The sequence below is a fragment of the Penicillium rubens genome, assembly GCF_028828025.1.
Source record: "Penicillium rubens strain IBT 27055 chromosome Unknown utg000001l_segment0_segment0, whole genome shotgun sequence".
Lineage (NCBI taxonomy): Eukaryota > Fungi > Ascomycota > Eurotiomycetes > Eurotiales > Aspergillaceae > Penicillium > Penicillium rubens.
In genome coordinates, this window is record NW_026890599.1 from 5,753,332 (window position 1) to 5,773,201 (window position 19,870).

Below are 19,870 nucleotides of genomic sequence, written 5' to 3' on the forward strand. Positions count from 1 at the left end.
GTTCTCCCGGTTCTCCTATTAAATCCATAGCACATCCCCATTCCTATCTTCTTCTCAAACCACCCTATCTCCATCTCACTCTTCCTCTCCTTCTACCTACCCAAACGCCAATCCAACCATGTCTTACGGCGATAACCAATACGGCGGCGGCGCCAGCAACAGCTACTACAACAACAACGAGGATTTCTCCGGCCGTAACAACAACAACTCCTACGGCGGATCGGGCGGTGGCTACGGCTCCAACGAGGGCTACGGCAACCAGAACCAGGGCTACGGCAACAACAACAACAACTCCTACGGCGGATCCGGCGGTGGCTACGGTAACTCCAACGATGCCTACGGCAACCAGAACCAGGGCAACTACGGCCGTCAGGAATCCCACGGTGGAGGCTACGGCAACAACTCCTCCAGCCACCACTCCAACTACAACGACGACAACGACTACAGCGGCGCCGCCATGCACGCACAGGAACACCACAGCAACGAAGATACATCCCTCTTCAGCAGTGCTCTGAACTTCCTCAAGGACCGCAAGAACAACGACGACGACAACGACGTCGACGAGGAAAAGGCGGCGAACGCCCACCAGGCCATGTACGGCTCTGGCTCGTCGAACGAGAAGCATGATTCCAATACCGTTGGTGCCGGTGCTGCTATGCAGGCTTTGAAGATGTTTGCTGGTGGCAATGAGAGCAGCGGTAGCAGTGGCGGTGGCATGGATAAGAATAAGCTTATTGGGCTTGCTATGGCTCAGGCTGGGAAGTTGTGGGATGAGAAGAATGGTTCTGGGGGTGATGTGGTATGTTTTTCTTCCTGTTCTTTTGATTGGGGATGATGGTACTAAATGGTTCTTTTAGTCCGGGGATAAGCAGTCTGCTGTTAACTCCGCTGCTGAGATGGCGCTTAAGATGTACATGAAGAACCAGATGTCCGGTGGTGGTAGTTCTGGTGGTGGCGGGCTTATGAGTCTTGCTAGCAAGTTCCTGTAAATGTTTAGTTGCATGTGTACCAGATATATCTGGCATTTCTCTTTCCGATTTAGTGCGCTAGTCGCTTTTTGAGGAACATACAATCCGTGGAATCAACGAAGTAAAGATGACGCATACTGTATAGACTAATTGTAACTGTACATATCATTCCGCACGTAGCTTCGGAACAGTGCTGTTAGGGTTGCCGCAGAAGCCCTTCCAGAATATCACTTTAGACCTCATTGCTGGTAACCAATACGTTGGGGAGAACTTATGGGACGATAAATAATCTCGATTGATACTTGAAATGTGCGTAGGCTAAGTTGACTGATGCTATTTCTAGATGCGAAGAATGATATCTTCCTAGTAATGTTTCTACTAACTAGGGAGATATAGAGTCAGATAATCCAATTCCAAGGCCCTTCTGAGCCATGTCTCTTTATTTTCTCGCCTTCAGCTGGACCATCAGATCCTTCTTCTCCCACAAGAAGAAGGTTTTCTGCTTTTCCCACCCGACAGACTCAGGGTGAAGAGAAAGCTCAAAGTTATACAGCACCTTGGCCAGAATGAGACGCATTTCATGGTATGCCAGACTATTCGATCATTAGCTACATCAGAACCACGAGAGAGCCGGACAAGGACACACTTCTTTCCAATACAGTTCCGAGGGCCGAATGAAAATGGCTGGAACGCAGCCTTATTATCCGAGGCGAACTCATCACCAATCCAACGCTCGGGGATGAACTGATCTGGCAGCCTAAAGTTTCGAGCGTTGCGATATGTAGCCCAGTGATGAACCGAAACCGAGGTCTATTATACCATTCAAATGTTAGAGATAAACAATCGAGGAAACTGAAACACATACTCTTCCTGGGATATGTTCTCCACAGACAAGTAGCCCCTCATCGGGAGTGACGCGAGGCAGACCAACTGGAACTGGAGGGTAGATGCGCAGCCCTTCCTCAATGCACGCATTGAGATATGTCATATGCTCCAGAGTCTTCATGTCAATATCAGAGTCCTTGTCAAAAGTCCCACGGACTTCCTCTACAATGATCTTCATCTTGTCAGGTGCCATCAGAAGGTGATAGAGCAGACCACTTAGCGCAGTTGCGGTGGTCTCGGTACCTGCAACCATGAAAACCTGGGAATTGGCATACATCTCTGTGCGTGTAAGACGGAGGTCCTCCTTCTGACCCATGACAATACCCCAGATATCCGGCTTTTGCAGCGTACGGTTAGAGTCCACCCTTTTGTCAACACGCTCCTGGGAGGCCTGGTAATGAGCGACACTCTGTTGCTCCAGCTCCTTCGGAATAAGACTTTTGGCGATTGGAGCAGTCCAAGGGACGTAGCGAGCCAGTCTGCGATACGAGTTTGTTTTTACACTGACGAAAACGGCCGACACCCAACTGGTATCACCAGTTCCAGCTAACAGATCCAACGAATCACCAAAGGTCAGATCACCCATGATATCGAATGTCGTCAGATTGAACATTCGCACCATATTGACTTTCGCCTTCGGGTTCTCCTTGATCGTTGTGCGGAGGTTGTCAACTAGACTGTCCGCATATCCACAGATCAAGGATTGCTGTTCCCGAAGCGCGCGATCTGAAAAGGCATGCGAGAAGTTCCGGCGGAAACGGGCGTGATCGGGTCCATTACTCCGGATGATTTCTGGGGATCCGTTGAATGATGGACCGTAGAATCGAGTATCCTTCTCCGTAACTGGTTTCCCTGCTGAGGCATGGCCATAGATTCCCTTCCATGCCTCGCCAGCTGCATAGCTCAGCTCGTCCGGGGCCACACGAACTACATCGCCGTGCTTTGCGTGCAGACCACTAACCCATTCTAGTAGGTCACCTTTGAAGGTATGATATATTTGAGGGATCCGTGATGTAGCTGCAAATTTTGGGCCGGGATATTTGCCGAGAGGGTTGATGAAGACTTGGTAGTAGAACTGTGCGACCAATACTAGGAGGACCTAATCAGAGCTCGTTAGCAAGAGTGGTGTAGTAGATGGGGAGTAGTAAGTGTACGGAAGCGGCGATGGTCGAAATGTAGTGTTCGTGAATCAAACTTGAAGCGGATTGAAGGAGCATTTTGGATTACGAGAATGTTCTTCTGGGTCAGAGGGAATTGGGATGGCCGAAACACAAGAAAGACTTGGGAGTCTATATACTAACACCTCGACCTTGGTACTATTGTCATGCTGGATTGTGCAGCCCTTTTCCTGCATAGTTATGATCGTGCTAATATTTGACACCTAGCCCAGTTTCAGCTTGCAACGATGTATACCGGAGTTACAGCGCACTATGAGCGATAAATGCACATACAAGAGCCATTGTGACTGATCGACGTGATGCTGCAGGATCTCGGCATGTCGGCCGTTGAGACGGGAGTGCTTTATGCCACCAAAACTGGGGATAAGCTCGATGCATAAATCGCCCCCTGAAGATATTCTGTGTGTCATTGCTTAAATTAGTATCTTATCCCACACTTACGCAATTATCAATTGAAGCTTTAATTATATTCCCAAGAAATAAACGAAGACAAAGACTTGTCTGCGGGTAAAGGGTTTAGGCTTAGGGTTTATTAGGTAGCTATCCGTATATTTCCTTTGCCGGGGACTTTCCTAGAATTCAAACCTACGGGTTATATGAAGCAGGGTAGGAGAGATGCATGTTGGATGATTTAGTCGAATTAATTTAGTGGTTTTGATTGACATATATACATTTGGATTCTATAGGTTGGGTTGAGTGGCCTACCAACTACGTCCGCTAAAGTTGGGTGGGATGTTCCTAATCAACGTCTGTACGAGTAAGGATGTAATGCCACATTAACTGAATCCCAATCTCCGTCTCTCTCTTCATGATATCCTGTTTGTTGTTGAAAACCTAAATTGTAGATGAAATATAGATAACCACGGAATGGCAAGCCAAGTTCGTATTCCCCCGGATATTTTATCTTTCCACTTACTTTTCCACTTGCTACCTTGATATCTCTTTTTTCACTTTTAGGAAGGGATATGACGACACCTGAGCAGATGACATTCATAGCTATGCTGACTTTCGCACAATCATTGAACTTGTCTTGCACGTCATAAGCATGGAAAGCAGATTGAGTGGCCAATGTCTGTATTCGCTATTTTTTTTTTTTTACAATCATATGACTTCCACATTATGGCGTTACTGGATATCAAGTGAAGTCCAATCTAGTACGAGTCTTACTGGGGCAAAACATGGTCAAGAGATATATAAGCCCGCTGTTAATGGCCTTTCGAAGATAACACAATTGGACTTTGTTCAATTAAATATTATTTATTTTAGATCACCTTCTAATCTTTTTCTACAAGCCAACACCTACCATGTCGAAGTTCGTACACAAGGTCAAGGATGCAATGACTGGCCATGAAAAGGAGGCACCTGGAGCCCAGGGGCCACCTGCTCAAGAAGATACCCGGACCGCAGGATCGAATCCGGATCAGCACAACTCTTCTAGTATGAACCCATCTTCTGGAATGGACTCTAAAGATTCTTATGGCTCTGTCCCTCGATCTGGCAACGAGCCTGGTACCTATCGGGACTCCAAGTTCAATGGTCAGTCTCCTAGCACATTTGTTCTTGCTAATTTTTCTGCCTTGGTCTATGGTCTATATGCTGATTGGAAGTATAGACACCCACAGCGCAGCTGACCCAGCCGGTACTGGGATGGGAAGTAGGGGCAGCCGTTCTGAACCCAACACCTCTGGATCGACAGCAATGGGCGGAGATGGTTCAACAAGGGCTAGGGCTGGCTCAAGCGACATGTATTCCGGTCCTCATGATTCGAAGTTGGCGAACAAGATGGATCCCCGTGTCGATAGTGATATGGGTAAGCCAAGCTAAATTCCCCTGAAGCCGGAAAGTCAGGCTAAGTCTATATATATACAGACAACCGCGCTCAATCCTCTGGAGCTACCAACCCCCAAATGTCCAGCAATGACCCTGGCAATGTAGCCCACGCACAGCCTCGCACTCAAGGTGTCGACAATCACGTATCTAGCGAAGATGATTATAACAAATCGACGCGGGAGAAAAACTCCCAGTCCCGACCCTCCGACAATTCCAACTCCAAGGGTAACTGGGCTAGCGAGGAAAGTCACGAGACCTCTACGCAAGAGCACAAATCCCACTCTGCTACCAGCCACGCCATGCCGTGCCAGACGAATTTGCAAGATGAGCCGGGCTTGGATAACCGTGCTGCTGAGCCTAAGTTCGGCGGTAACGCAGCTGGTGGTAGTAGCAACACCGCGGGTGTCAGGGAGCCAACTGGTAGCCAGAACCAGGACCCCCTGAACAAGCTTGATCCTAGAGTCACGCGATCGAATGAGAACCGCAGTTATGCTGATCAGCGGAGTGGGTATTAGGCCAGCTTTTGTTTATTTTGATCAGGTATCTTCTCTTTGTATGTTTTGTTTTGTGTACTATCACCACTATGAGAATGAATGGCATTGAATAGTTTGTTTACTCTGTGACTCCAGAACGACCTCGGGATGACCGTTAGGAGAAGGTACACGTGTAAGCACGACCGTTAATGTGCTTTTTATCCTCCACACCCACTCGTGAACGGCGCGTTAGCAGGCCAGGGAGTGGATCTAAGTCAGTGAGCACCCCGATGGACTTTGACGACTCGATATGGCGTTGAAATATTATGCCAATAGAAAACTTCAGATAGTAGTTCTACCCAGTGAGCAAAGTCTGCAAGGTCACGGCACTAAAACGGAAATGGAAGGCCAAGAATGGGCAGAAATCAAGTACACAGGTTCTTGCAGCTCTTGTCAGGATATGTATCGTGAACAAAAGTCTGCCCATATTGTTGTAGTTTAGATTGATCAGCATCCAGAATGACATGACAACCTTCCGTATGATATTGATTCGCGCGAAACGGTATATATATTGAACTTGGCTCTACTGCACAATGTAATGACAAGGGGAGAAAAACAATGACTCGCTGACCTGGACATGCACATGCCACGGGCCCTGAACAAAAACAAACGCAAAAGGTCAACGCTAAGCGCAGAAATGTCCAACACCGCGACCGACCATAAACAATGCACATCTCTACTCTACCACTCGTCGTCGTCATCGTGCTTGCCCTGCATCGCGCTTTGTCTTGCACGCAACGCCTCGGCCAAGCCACCTGCCAGACTAGCGTTCGATGCACTGTTGGGAGTGCCGCGGCCGCTGGCGCCTGATGAGTCGCCCGACTGCACGCTCACAGCGCTATCCCGGGGAGCAGGCGGGGGTGCAGGTTTGCGTCCAGCCATGTTGGGACGCTTGGCCGGGGGAGCTGGCGGGGCAGGCTTGGTCTTAGCGGCTGCAGCTGCTCCAGCGCCGTTTGGAATAGGGCTGGGGGTTGCGCGGGGTGCCACCGGGGGTGGGGGTGGAACAGGCTTTGGCGCGGCAGCCACAGCTATTTCTTCAAGATAGGATTCAGGGGTCCATCCTTGCGCTGATGTTGTTGTGTTTTTACACAGCCACCATCCTAGGACAAGTTAGTTAGACGATCAAAATAAGTGTGCTGTGGGGCCGTACCATTTCCTTCCCGGGATATAATCTCCACAATTTCACCCTTGATAATGGAAAGCTCATTCGCCCGGTCGCTGGTGTAGTCATACTTGACCTTTGCTGCGGGCTTTCTCGATGCTGCAGGAGGTGCCGCAGGGGGAGGTGGCGGAGGAGCCCTCACGGAGCCAGAAGACCTCACAGAGCTATAGGACTCGTTGCGAGAGTGTAGAGCCGCGGCAGCCGCCACAGGCTGAGGCACGATACGCGACTGGGCAGCAGGTTGCGGTACTGCTGCAGGCTGTGGGGTAGACCGGGGTAGAGGCTGGGCGGCAGGTACAGGTCTGCGAGCAGCCTCAGACAGTTTCGAAGGGCCGCCGCCGGGGCCACCAGGGCGAAGCAGCTTGCCTTTTGTAACCGGGCGAGCAGCAACTGCCTTCGCCCGCGGGGTAGGTTTTGAGACAGAGTTAGGAGGCTCACCAGCACTAGTGTGAATTGTGCTACTCTTGTAGGTGTCGACATTTCCAGCAGCCGGATCTTTGACTGCCTTGACAGTCGCCAGCTTGCCAGGCTTCTTATGGTATTCGATGGTTTCTCCAATCTTCAAAGTCAGAGAGCCACGCAGGATATTGGTGAGATGAGTAAAGAACTCAGTTTTGAAGACACAGTTGATCAGCGGGTCGGGTTCTTGAGCCCCAATAACCAGCGAGAACCAGTCGTCCTTGAGATTCGATGCGCTGACACTCTTGATGGCTCCAACTGGGATGGTTCGTTCCGCTGAAATAACAAGCTGGTTGTTTTCGATGCTCTGTGCAACAATGTAGACATGACGACTTGTCAAGACAAGGATCCGGGGAACAGGTTTGCTAGAACGACCGAACTTAGACACCAAAAGTTCGGCACGGCAAGAGAAGACAACATTGTCTGAACCGCTGATGCCTGCACCATTGCGGATCATTTCACCAGGGCCACCGGTATTCCCGACCCCAAGGTAATCGCCCAGGAATCGACGAGAGCCGAGAAGACTCATTCTCCGGCGTTCCTTGCGGCCCTGGAGCACTTGGTGTCCCTGATCACGAACCTTGATCAATTCGAGTCCACCGGTCATTCGGCGCCAGAAGCGCTGAATGCGGATGGCACATTCAATGCGGTATCGGAGATAGTTTCTCCAAGCACGCTGGATGCGGATGGCCATATTGTGCCAGTATTTGTCTCGCATGGCTTCTAGAGCGAACAGTGTCTCAGGAGTCTTGACAAAGACCTTCGTGATACCCATCTGGTACTCCTCGGGAGGGATCCGGGTATCCTTCAAGATCTGCTTCGCGCCAGATTCCACGTCACCGGTCCATGTGTAGTCACCGGCATACGAGGTCTTTGGAGATAAGAGATAGAATCTCTCGGTGAATTTGTCGAAGGTCTGACGGTAGGCAAAACCAGCACGTCGAATGCGGACATTCTCCTGGAGACCCAGGTACTTGATCTGGTGCAGGACATTGCCGACGTTGTACTCCTTGGGGGCCTTGTTATCGTTGGGTTTGATGGTACGAATGTAAGATGGTTGCGCCTTCATGAGTGTGGCCACAAGGTCATTCGCGGATGCCTTGATCTTATCACCAGCAGTAGGTGGGCGACGCTTGTCATCCTGGTTGACCTGGTTGGGGAACAGCGTGTGGACGAACTCGTTGCTGCTAGATTGGGCAAGGTTCAACAAGTCCTTCAACAGCTGATCCTTGTTCTTATCCGTCATTCCCTCCACGGCGTAGCCGACATCACCGGCGTAGTGCTTGATGATGAACTGACCCTGGCGACCCTCGAAGTTCGGGTTTTGTGACAGGAAGTTGAGCCTACCAACGAAGGTTTGATCAGCCGCGCCTGAATCGGCGTGAGCAGTTGCGCAGGCATCGTTCAAAGCGGCGAAAACACCAGGGGGGCGCTTGTCCTCGATCAACGAGCAGACCACCTTGTTGTCAAAGTACTGAATAGGCGTCCACTTGATCTGCTCGCGGGCATACTCATCTTGTTCTGCCTTGAGAGTCAATTGAATGAAAATCTGCTGCAGTTTCTCGTTGACATAGTTGATACACAGCTGCTCGAAAGAGTTCTTCTCGAAGATTTCGAATCCGTAAATATCCAGGATACCAATGGAATTGGTGATGGAACCTCGAGCAGTCAGTGATTGGTTGACGCGCTCCACAATCCAATCGAACAGGTTGAAATAAATTCCCTTGGCCAAAGCGTCCCGAACGGCTGAAGCTTGGACCCTGTTCAGTGGCACTTCATATACGGAGCCCCTGCGTCCTCCTCGGGCAGTCTCCATCAGACGAATAGTCAAAGCCTTGTTCACTTGAGCAGAATCGACCTCCAACAGATAGGCGACGAAATCAACAACTGACTGATCGCTAATAGTAGCATTCCCAGAGTCATCTTCGGTGAACTGAACATTGCCAATCCAGAGAATAGCTGCCAGCATGCGGAACACGTTGTCCTGCTCGGCATCGCTCATTCCAATCACCCTCATCGCATCCAGGGTGTCCTTGAACTCGGCTACGTCATCAATGCCCGGCACATCGAAACACTTGGAACGGCTCGTATAGAGGTAAGACTGGGGTTGCTGAAGACCGAAGCTGTCGCGGTACTTCTGTGGGGCACCCTTTGTCAGTTGGTAGAAGATGTGGAAATTTCGCTCGTTCGTAATTTGTCCCACGACTCGTGACTTCTCCAGCAGATAATTCGTAATGTTAGCTCCCACCGGCTCACCGTTGGAATTGAACTCCAACTCTAAGTATTTTCCGAATCGGGACGAGTTGTTGTTGCGCAGCGTCTTCGCATTACCGAATGACTCTAGCAACGGGTTCGTGGCCAATACCATGTCCTTCGTCTCCTGAATAGACGAATCACCGCCGCCAGAGACACTAGCAATGTATTGCATGATCCGCTTCGCGGCCTCGGTCTTTCCGGCACCAGACTCTCCGGAAATGATGACACACTGGTTGTCCTTGTAGGATTTCATGTTGTAGTATGCGGACTCGGCGACTCCGAATACGTGGGGAGGGACTTCGAGGCGGTTCTTGCCACGATACGAATCGAGGACAGTATCTGTGTAGATGCCCACTATGATCATCGTTAGCAAGCAGGAAACCCAAATCCTCTTCGCGGAGTTACTCACAGTCTCGGAAAGGGTTCACTGAGACCAACACATGGCCAATATAAGTCTAGTAGTCTCCTGTCAGCCTGTACTCCTGTTCGCGCACAACCCCGCAGTCCGCGTGCGAAAGCGATCCCTTACATAAATCTCGTCATGCTCAAATCGGAGCTTCAAATTGTCGTTGATGGCCTCGTTGGAGATCTTGCTGAGCAGTGTAAGATCTGACACACCGATCTCCTTCTTCTTGGTGCTCTCGAAGGCGGCCTTCCTAACCTGCGGCCTGCCCCCCGCTTGTCGACCATCGCCAACATCTGCGACTGCTTTGGAGCGCCCAAAGCGGCTCTTCTTTTCTCCGCCAACGGGGCGTCGTGACTGACCCTATATCGCAATCATGTGGTTAGTTTGGTTCTTATCTGGTCGTTGCGCAAGTAGGCCACCTACCATCTTGTGTCAACCTCTCGGGGATCTCGCGCCCAGGCGACAAATGTGAAATCTGACCTGTCAACTGAATGAAATTCTAGTGACAAGTGAAGTGTCAGGAATTGGGAGTGAATAGGAAAATAGTCTACCTAGAATCAATTCTAGGTAATTGTAAGAAGGAACCTAAGGAAGTGACTCTGGGCGGACTTACGTACAACCAGTCAAACCGAAGCAAACAGCTGCGCCACAAGTCCCTTTTCTGGTTCCGTTGCTGCCTCAGGTGGCGAAATCTGGTTATCAATTTACCTGACTAAGAATATGATCTGTTAAGTCGGCATTCTTATTGCTCAGTTTAATTTTTTTGTTCCATGGCAATTCTTTTCTTCTAACCTCTTCGGTCAGCCACGCGTCAGGGCTTGTGGCTCGTGCGGTTAAGAATAGATGCACCGACGTCATTGGGCATATCTCACAGGACAAGTATACTCCTGCCTAACTGCAACTTTCTTCGACCTGACCACAACTTGAAGCCATCGTCTGTGGAGGGTACTTGCGATTCGGAATTCCGCTGTTAATTGGTCAACTACATATATATGTCGTTCAAGCCCGCAAAACTAAACCTGCTGTCTTAGCCACTCTACGTACATAAAATCTGATTGCAGCTTAGCAGTTTCAAGGGCATAGAGTTCGTCCGGTGAGATCTCACGGTCTCCCTGTTTCTTCATGAAGAAATCGGCTGGTGTTATGTGTTATCGTCTTCCGGTGCATCGGCATGTTCAACGCGACGAACCAGAATCGTTCATGGCAAGAACACAGATTGTTTGTGAGTAGATGAGTGGACTCACTACTGATCATCTCTTCCACGAACGCAGGGGATATAGTATGAAAGGAAGTTAAATCAGGCACAAAGCCTTAAGGGAATCATAAGAGAGAGGGGAAGTAAAGTTTAAGATAATAGGATATGTTTATATCCATATTGTTCGTATTAAAACTCACAACAGCAGGATTCAACCTTTTCGGCCACACCCATGAAAGCAACTGACTAGGTTTTGTGTTCCCCGTGCAGCAGAAGAAATATTCAGTGGGGAAAGCACTAGTAAAAGCGATGAAAAGGGTATGAAGATATGGATACAGATGGGTGTGTAATCATACATGCTTGATCGAAGAAAAAGTCCACCCCTAATTCATATAACGCTGTTGGCTCTTTTCAGGTGCAGACCCCTGGAATGAGAGATATTGCCCCACGAAAGACAACAGAACAGGTCTTTCGAAATGCACGTGCATGGAGAATCACTTTTTCGGCTGGTCTGAAATTGACTTTTTTTCCAGGTCCGACGATGACTTCTTGTCTTGGGCTGGAAATGACATTTTCGGAGCCGCAAAGGATGGGAGGGCAGGTGCAGGCAATTTAGGCCACAACGGTTTGTCTCCAGGGGGGTTGACTGGGACCTAATCGTGATATATGAGCAGATGCCCAACGCAAAGCAAGCTTGTCATTCGCATGTAACTCACCGAGTTTGCCCGTGAGACACTTTTCATATAAGCGCTAATGCAATCCAGGAGGTAGGATGCGTCAGACACAACAAGGACAGGGGGCGGTTCTGAGAAGCCCAGCGAAAGGCAGTGGTGCAGTGCACCCAGAGACTGCACTGCCTCAACCTGGTCGTTACCTGAAGATCCCGCGTCCATCAGGTACACGATCACCCCCAAGGAGTTTTTGTTTGCCTCCGCGAACTTCTGGATTGCAGTTGCGGTACGATGTCTCGTAGGTACCTTCAGTCGACTAGGAGACAGCAAGAGGGCATTCAGCTTGACGGAGTGCGCCTGGTGATGGACATCAAACGCTGACACGGTTCGGTTCTGGTATGTAAGCTCGAAGTTAAAGTCGGCATCTCGAGCAGCCCACAGTGCTAGAATGAGAGTTAGCGTTTTGACATTTCGTGAGCGAATTGAGGGAATCAAGGAAACCCACAACTGAAATCAGTTTTCGGGGTCCCGGGCGAAGCTAGAGATAGGGTCAGCCCCACACGTTGAGTAAATGGATAAGAGTACTATACCTTCTTTCATTGTCTCCAGAGCAGTGAGTGTAGCAGCCAGCCTGGCCCATTCCTCGCGTTTTCGGAGTTCTGGGTTATATTCGCCCCGAAGGCCGAGGGTTGGCGGAGGCATGGACATTGCAACAGTGGATATGAAGGCAGATTGTTGAATCTCGCTATCTGTTGTTTGAGGGGAGAGCGCAGATACGGGGATAAAGGGGACTGTTGAATTGAGCGGGGAGGCGGCGGAGCGAGGAGAAGGAGGCAGGTTGTCAGGAGGAGATTGAGCAGACATAGCAAGGAGAGCAAGACTAGAACCCAGCGATTGAGGAGAGAAGAGTCAAGCGCAAATAGGCGATGAAAGAGAAGAGAATCAGAGAGAAGAGTGAGAAGAGTTGTTGCCTCTATGGACGTGATGTGTGTATGTACATTTCAGGGAAGGAGCGGAGAGAATATCAAGTGACTCCGCCTTGCAACCCCTACTCTCGAAAACAAAACCACTTCTCATATTATTTCCAGTGGTCTTTTCAATGGGGTATCTCGACGGAACGTAAAAATAAATGCACGCCTAACCTTACATTATAGAATATCGCTAGATATTATGCGAACATCAATCAGCAATCACGAGCTTTTCGATGCAGATGATGGGGCCTGACTAGCCGGTGCAGCAGACTGGTCCGGAGTCTGAGTTGTCGATGCAGCCTTTTTAGTTGTGGGCTGGGTATTAGGCGCAGACTCGGTCGTCTTCTCGGCACTTTGACCAAAAGAAATGTACGAGGAAATACGTGAGAGCCACCCCTGCGCGACTTCTGATGTATCCGGCTCCGGGGGTTGTTCGTATATCTCAGGAGACAGAATCCTCTTCGTAGGCAACTTGGGCAAGTCGCCATGCCTTGCTCTCAGCTGGAGCAGCTCCTTTTCTAGTGCCACCAGAGCTTCGCGTGCCGCCTGCTCAGATTGTTCCAAATCTGCCAATCTTCCCTCGACACCTTCCCGACGGGTGCTTTCCTTATTCCGTGAGCGCCACGACTCAAAGAGGATCAGACCTCCAGCAACGACAAAGAGGAAGGATTCAGAGATAAAGTTGGCACCGGACTCGATAGCTTTAGACTCGGAAAGGGGACGGATACGGTAGTGGTGGGGCTTGGCTGCCTCTTCTGCCGCAGCTTTGGCCTTGGCCTCTGCCTCCTCTGCGGCTTTCGTCTCGGCCTCGTTTCGAACGGTGGGGCTTGAAGGCTTATGTTTTCGAGCTTCGGCGGCGGCGGCGGCTTGACGTTGTGAGGCGGCAGTATCGCGTAGTGTACCTAGTCTGAGACGCATATCGAATCGGTGAAGAGCTTGTGCCATAGACACGCAGACCTTGCGAAACCGTTCATGTTCACGGGCCTGGGCTTTGATTTGAGACTGCGTGGATCAGTCAGTCTATGAATTGGGCAAGGTTGGACTGGAGATGCAGGCTTACAGCGATTGGCTTGGACAGGGTCCGGATCACCAACGAGGAGAGCTTCAATGTTAACGACATGGCTAGGGGATGGAGAGAGTGAACACACTAAGCTCGAGTCACTTTCTTACCCCCGTGCTCCACTGGACGCCCGGGCGCCGCATGTTGATTACTCAGCACCGTGTTCCGCCCGCGCTGACCCAAGAGTACAGCGATCATAGGGCTGGCTTATTTCCAATATTTGCTTGGGAGTAAAAACCCAGTTACTGAATATTTGTGAAGTTCAAGTAACTATACGCCGACTACTGGGATTTTGAGATATAGCTCCATTATTCAATATGAGGGATGAACAAACTGTTGGTAGCACAGAAACAGATAGCTTCTTGGTCTACATATAGCCAATGATATTCCACACAAATTACAAAAGGAGAGAGAGAAACGAGTGCATTCGAACAAAAGATCGTATCTAGAGAGGGAAGGGAGAACGAAGGAAAGGAGAGAAGGATTGTGTGGAAGAAATACAAGGGTGCACTCCTCGACTAATTAGGTCCGGGAATTCGACCTCCATGCATGTCAGGTCGTCATAACATAGAGGAAAGCGACTAAAGAAGCGGGCGAAAAAAGATTGATCGGTAGAGTGCTAGTTCTCCGCGCTAGACTGCAGGGCTATAGCCAGCACTAGCCTAGCGAAATCCTCTATGTCCTCGCGTTCATCAATTTTCCAGGCTCCCCATTGTCGAATTCTTAAGAAGTCGTTCTTGGTGATAGAATTTTTGTCTCGGTCCCGCATGATAGCTATGTACTTGTCGAGGGCGTAGGCCTTGGTGATGTACAGTTCATCACCATCCTGAGAAATCAGCAAACATCTATACACATTAGCGCTTGATTTCTGCGGGATGCTGACCCGGAATGAAACCAAATAGACTTACCTGTCCTTGGTCAGGCCTTTAGGAGGCCCCGTAACGAGAGCAGCGACCAGCTCGGCAGCTTCTTGCATAAAGATTTCCGGACTGTGATCTCGCGACGGTCGGCTTTAGCCTCGATAATGACCTCGGTCTGTGACGTGACCTCTGACGCAAGGAAACCGTCCAGGAGACACTCCATGTGAGCCTCTCTGAATTCTGCGGTCAGGGAAGCCCGCTGTGGGGTCCATCGAACCTTGACGTTGGGGTTTTTTTTTGCAGATCGCCATGAGGAACGAAAGGAGAGAGGAATTAACGATCTCCTCGTTAAGGCTTTGCAAGCCTTTAGCCCTTCTGCTTTGCAGAAGCTCGCAAACTTGTCGCTGCTGCTCCCGAGGAATTTCGAAAATCTTTATCTCAGAACTGCCCGGCGTTTGATCGTCGGCGATGGTGTCGAGGTATGCTTGGAACGGTTCGAAGGTAGCCAGCCAGTCTCTGGCCTGACCAAAGGAGTCTCCAAGATTAAAGTCCTGCGCGGCACGGATAGTGGGACTCTCTATATCCCATAGAACTTTCAACAGAAGATATTGTTCTTCCTTGATTTTCGAGCCTGAGTCGAGGTTCTTCCACTTGTGGATGCTTGATCTGAACACCCCGTGCAATCTGGCAGCGGTGGCCCATTGGGACCATGTCTTCGGGACGGTCTTCGATTTGCGCTTTTGGCGTGCCATCCGAGCTAGAGGAGGGATGTGTCGATTAATGAGACGTAAGATTGCAAGAATACTTGAAAGAAGGAGGGGAGTAGAGTTTGGCGATCGGGGCTGGACGTGGTGAGGTGAAAAGAGAGTCGAAAGAACTCAGTGTTGATGAGAGCAGTTTGCTTCTATTTCTTCCGACCAGAGTCAAGTTTCAGCTACGCATACAGCCCTTCCTCGACCTTCCTCTAGAATCTCCCGCTTCAGCATCAGTGCGCCAGCAGATAAACCCATAGTAATTAGATATATGCCAAAAATAAGATATTACCAATATGCCAATTAAATAATATGGTAGCATATAGAGGAAAGTAGATCCTTACCCGCGATCCTAAGATATCCCATCCTCAATCAAGATGTTATAATAGTGTCTTTAAGCAGGATGGCCCGACTTCGTGGCTGGCCAAAGTGTCGTTTGACCATTCAGGTTCAATTACATGCTTTGCATACTTTTATAGTGTCCGGATGGTAGTAGAGACTTGCAGATTCCTGTAGACGGAAAACTTACATTGATCGTGCTAAGATCTACAATGGACATAAGATCATAAATGAGAGTCACAATATGTTGTCTTGTGGATGTGAAGACTGTGAAGAGGAGAAAAGGAAGTAAGACTGTAAGAGTCTTCCAATACAGGGGACAGGTGACTATGGAGATCTCAACAGATCGCAGAGTAGCAAACACTGATAATCGATACTACTCTCCAGGTGGCTATCGTAACCACGCTAAATACAATGCTTGTTCAAACTGTAAAATATTTGTGTGCTGTGACTGTGCTCTTGTTTATCCCTTGGTGACTTTGAGGTGAGGGTGCAGTACATTCTGATGGGAAAAAACAATACAATGAGAATCAATGGAGAAATCACTGTGTATGTGGATTTGTCGAACTGGGATATGGCTTCCCTAGAGCCTTGAAACAAGAACCATGGTTTTTGTGTAGTTAAGTGGAATAGTTTATTCCAACAGTAATGAATGGGACGGACGAGGAGAGGAGGAAAAGCAGAGACAGAGGTTCTGTCTCCCGGTGATGCCTGAAGCAAAATTGCTTGCCTTGTGAATCTGGCATCTGACACATTTTTGCGGCTAATCCCAAAGCGGACTAGACAAGGCCCACCAAAAAGCCGCCTGATATTGACGTAGATTACACCCACTTAACACAAACATTCATTCATTCACTCTCTATCTATCAACTTATCCCTTCGTTTACTCCTTCAGTCAAGTTCCCCATATTTTATGTCATCCTACATCATGGACCCTGCGACCAGTCCCCAGGAAGAGGAGCAGCGAGCTCGATTGAGAAGCAGGTACAATGAAGCAGCGTCAGACCTACTACAGGCGCTCAAGTCGGAGCCAAAGGCTGCTTATTCAAGCGATGATCTCACTGAACTCAGAGTTGTTCTTGCATCGTTTAATCCCGAGAACTCGAGTTTCCTCGAGTCTAAAGCCTGTCTATTCAAGCCTATCTCCTCAAAAGAGCTCGAAGAGTTCTCTCTATCCAGGTTCGATCTTCCCGAGGGCTCTCAGTACTGGTACAATGAGTTTGACGAGATTTACAATGAGCCTACGCATGTGGAAAATCCGTCCTCTGCCTACATCATTGGGGCAAGAGCAGAACAGATCTTCCGGTACCTGCGTATCTACTACAGCAACTTGCAGAAGAAGAGCGGGAGGGACCTCGAATTTTTTGAGGAGTTCGATGGATGGGACGGAATCCAGTAAGTGCGAAACGGCTTATTCATTAGATTCATCATACTGATATCCCATCTGAATAACTTAGCGAAGGTAATTCATTTCTCGATGGCGGAATGGGACTACTTTATGGCCGTTGCGGTGGGGTTCCACGGTGGGATATTAGGGCCCAGCGTGAGTGGCAGGACGACCCCAACGACTCAGAGACGACTTCTCCTCACATGATGCTCGTTGTCTGCACCAAGGATGACACTGCCAAAGCCGATGAATTACTCTTCAGCGAACTCGGCTCTATCACGCAGGCGATCCGGAATCGTTTAGATCAGAAGGATTTCGAGAAGACATCCCTCTTCCCGGTATATTATAAAAAGTCCTTGCCTACTGTGGGTATATATGCTAACCTTATGCCCCTAAATTGTTAGGTGCTAGCCATCTCATTCTTTGGGCCGCGACATGGGCGTCTCCTCCAGGCCAACTTCACAAAGTCCGGTAACTTGATGGTCCGAGTTTCCCCTATCTACAGTTTTGTACACCAGCGTCGGGGTTTCAGCTGAGACGATGTCGCCATTAATATAATTTCCGTTACGCGAAAGCTTGGTTTCACCCAGGTAAGCAGATAAGCAAAAATTAGCCTTTCCTCATCGGCCACTCAAATGGTGTGATTAGCCTACTTAGCCGTCTAGCGTGGAAATATTTTCTGCTTGTTAGCTTTTCCTTCCCTGCAACGACGCCATGGCAGGGGTATTGGAGGAAAGCTCTACTAAAACGGGGAGTCAGTACATCGTTCAGAATGTTCAGGATGTAGAAGATCAACATTTCACCCCACAGCCGGGTCCATCGAGCGCTGCCATCCCCGACGACGGCCGGATGGTTACCCAGTATGAACGCCAAAGCTTGATCCGGGGTCTCGGGCAACGTCATATCCAGATGATTGCCATTGCTGGCGCAATTGTACGCATACAATTATAGAAATAGGAGCTTTATAACTAACCGAGCATAGGGTACGGGTCTCTTTCTCGGTCTGGGTGGCTCAATCGCCACTGGTGGTCCTCTTGGTGCGCTGCTTGGCTACCTGTTCATAGGTCTAGTAGTCTGCAGCATGCAATTTGCGTTAGGAGAAGTCTCGGCCCTGCTGCCAGTCACTGGTTCTTTTGTGCGACATGCGGAGATTCTAGTTGATCCCGCGCTGGGATTTGCGGTCGGCTGGAATGTTGTTTATGGGTGCTTTATCAGCGTTCCGAGTGAGATCTCGGCCAGCGTGGTCCTTATTCAGTACTGGACGGATATCAGTGCCGCCGTCTGGGTGACTCTCCTCATAGTGGTGTCGGTGGCTGTTGCCATCTCGTTTATCCGCGTCTATGGCGAGATCGAATTCATTTTCGCCATTCTCAAGATCCTGCTGGTGATCTTCGTGGTTATTCTGGGCCTTGTGATTGATCTCGGTGGTGTGCCGGGTGTACCCAGACGGGGCTTCCACTACTGGAAAGACCCCGGGCCATTCGTTGAGTATATTGCTACTGGGTCTTTAGGGCGCTTCCTTGGATTCTGGGCTGTCATGACCAACGCAGTCTACTCGTTCGCAGGTGTGGAATCTTTGGCCATGGCGGCTGCTGAAACAAAAAACCCGCGGCAGAATATTCCCAAGGCCTGCAAAAGGGTGTTTGCACGAGTGTCTATCTTCTACCTCGCTGCTGTGCTGGTCGTGGGTATGTTGGTCTCTAGCGCAGATGAGCGCCTTGGATCAGACTCCGGTACTGCAGCTACGAGTCCATTCGTCATTGCTGCCGGCGATGCAGGTATCAAGGCTATTCCCTCAGTCGTGAATGCTGTATGCTTGACCTCTGCGTGGTCTGCATCGAATCAGAGTATTCTAGCTGGAACAAGAACTTTGTATGGTCTTGCGATCAAGGGCCATGCTCCGAAGATATTCCTACGTACCTCAAAGTGGGGAGTGCCGTACATGTGCGTGCTGCTGCAGGTTGCCTTCTCCTTACTGGCTTACATGTGTGTTTCCAACAACGCCATGAATGTCTTCTGGTGGTTCGTTGATTTGACTGCGGCTGGCACCTTGGTCTCATGGATCACCATCGCTTTGAACCACATTCGTCTGTTGCAAGCGCTAGATAAACAGGGCATTTCACCGACAGAGTTGCCGTGGCATAACCGCATTACCAGTATGTATTATAGTCTTGTTTTGACGTATCAAGCTTTCGAGGATTCCAATACTGACACTATCAAGGATACACAAGCTGGTTCGCGTTGATTTCTTGTATCGTGATTCTCCTGACTGGAGGGTTCGCAGTTTTTACGGCTGGAAATTGGGACCCTGCCTCATTTGTCTCATCGTATCTGTGGGTCTTGTTCTTTGTGGTATTGAGTCCAATATACTGACCTGGCACTAGGGACATTCCACTCGTCCTCTTTGCATACGGGGGCTATAAGTTGATCCGCCGGACAGAAATTCTCCCTTTGAAGGTGGTCCCGGTTCAACAAGCTATAGACGAAGCCAATAATGACCCGGATAATGTGCCGATCAAGAAAGACAGCGTATTAGCAAAGGTGAATATTCTTTGGGGATGATATGGCTCCTACTCATAGTTAAAAGACTCATTGTTTTGTTTATGAGGTACCGTGGCTAGAGGATCTGGCAGGTAACAAACCTAACCTTTTTATCGAGAGGGAGGTAAAAATAGGGACCGCCTATCGTTTTGTTGACAATATTGCTAAGTGGGCTGAAAAACGTAATAGGTTTATGGATAGCTCCGACCCGCGTGATATTGCCGTCTGCGTCGTTCTTATTGCGTATTATGAGCGCATTTGTTTAATGCTATATTTGTTAAATATATTGTATTTAGTGCTGGGTTACTCGTTCAATCATAGAAATGGACTATTTGCCTTACCGAGATACTGGGAGAAGATTTCCTACTTAAAGACGTAGAGTACTATGCGCTTGTACACGAATGGATTGATTAGACA

The 19,870-nt window shown here is 49.3% G+C and overlaps 8 protein-coding genes across 8 annotated transcripts; 3 read left to right on the forward strand and 5 right to left on the reverse strand.

The window, feature by feature from the left end:
* Nucleotides 1-118: 118 nt before the first annotated feature.
* Nucleotides 119-989, forward strand: N7525_002208 (uncharacterized protein; the record flags this gene model as incomplete). The annotated part of the gene is made up of 2 exons (XM_002557100.1): nucleotides 119-799; nucleotides 858-989. The coding sequence occupies 2 exons, from the start codon at nucleotides 119-121 to the stop codon at nucleotides 987-989; spliced, it is 813 nt and encodes a 270-aa protein (XP_002557146.1).
* Nucleotides 990-1,407: 418 nt separating this feature from the next.
* On the reverse strand, nucleotides 1,408-3,070 carry N7525_002209 (cytochrome P450; the record flags this gene model as incomplete). The annotated part of the gene is made up of 4 exons (XM_061212221.1): nucleotides 1,408-1,561; nucleotides 1,615-1,778; nucleotides 1,834-2,952; nucleotides 3,008-3,070. 4 exons carry the CDS (start codon nucleotides 3,068-3,070, stop codon nucleotides 1,408-1,410), a joined length of 1,500 nt encoding a protein of 499 aa, XP_061071447.1.
* A 1,265-nt stretch (nucleotides 3,071-4,335) lies between these two features.
* Nucleotides 4,336-5,376, forward strand: N7525_002210 (uncharacterized protein; the record flags this gene model as incomplete). Its single annotated transcript, XM_002557098.1, has 3 exons — nucleotides 4,336-4,567; nucleotides 4,644-4,841; nucleotides 4,901-5,376. 3 exons carry the CDS (start codon nucleotides 4,336-4,338, stop codon nucleotides 5,374-5,376), a joined length of 906 nt encoding a protein of 301 aa, XP_002557144.1.
* A 699-nt stretch (nucleotides 5,377-6,075) lies between these two features.
* Nucleotides 6,076-10,103, reverse strand: N7525_002211 (class I myosin myoA; the record flags this gene model as incomplete). Its single annotated transcript, XM_002557097.2, has 5 exons — nucleotides 6,076-6,494; nucleotides 6,545-9,625; nucleotides 9,681-9,726; nucleotides 9,801-10,037; nucleotides 10,101-10,103. 5 exons carry the CDS (start codon nucleotides 10,101-10,103, stop codon nucleotides 6,076-6,078), a joined length of 3,786 nt encoding a protein of 1,261 aa, XP_002557143.2.
* A 1,263-nt stretch (nucleotides 10,104-11,366) lies between these two features.
* N7525_002212 (uncharacterized protein) lies at nucleotides 11,367-12,407 on the reverse strand (the record flags this gene model as incomplete). The annotated part of the gene is made up of 3 exons (XM_061212222.1): nucleotides 11,367-11,525; nucleotides 11,589-11,986; nucleotides 12,134-12,407. The coding sequence occupies 3 exons, from the start codon at nucleotides 12,405-12,407 to the stop codon at nucleotides 11,367-11,369; spliced, it is 831 nt and encodes a 276-aa protein (XP_061071448.1).
* A 326-nt stretch (nucleotides 12,408-12,733) lies between these two features.
* N7525_002213 (OPA3 family protein) lies at nucleotides 12,734-13,634 on the reverse strand (the record flags this gene model as incomplete). Its single annotated transcript, XM_002557095.1, has 2 exons — nucleotides 12,734-13,516; nucleotides 13,575-13,634. 2 exons carry the CDS (start codon nucleotides 13,632-13,634, stop codon nucleotides 12,734-12,736), a joined length of 843 nt encoding a protein of 280 aa, XP_002557141.1.
* A 559-nt stretch (nucleotides 13,635-14,193) lies between these two features.
* Nucleotides 14,194-15,186, reverse strand: N7525_002214 (uncharacterized protein; the record flags this gene model as incomplete). Its single annotated transcript, XM_061212223.1, has 3 exons — nucleotides 14,194-14,419; nucleotides 14,483-14,563; nucleotides 14,639-15,186. 3 exons carry the CDS (start codon nucleotides 15,184-15,186, stop codon nucleotides 14,194-14,196), a joined length of 855 nt encoding a protein of 284 aa, XP_061071449.1.
* A 1,267-nt stretch (nucleotides 15,187-16,453) lies between these two features.
* Nucleotides 16,454-19,474, forward strand: N7525_002215 (uncharacterized protein; the record flags this gene model as incomplete). Its single annotated transcript, XM_002557092.2, has 7 exons — nucleotides 16,454-16,920; nucleotides 16,983-17,250; nucleotides 17,317-17,383; nucleotides 17,634-17,845; nucleotides 17,895-19,068; nucleotides 19,134-19,245; nucleotides 19,297-19,474. 7 exons carry the CDS (start codon nucleotides 16,454-16,456, stop codon nucleotides 19,472-19,474), a joined length of 2,478 nt encoding a protein of 825 aa, XP_002557138.2.
* Between the last annotated feature and the right edge of the window lie 396 nt (nucleotides 19,475-19,870).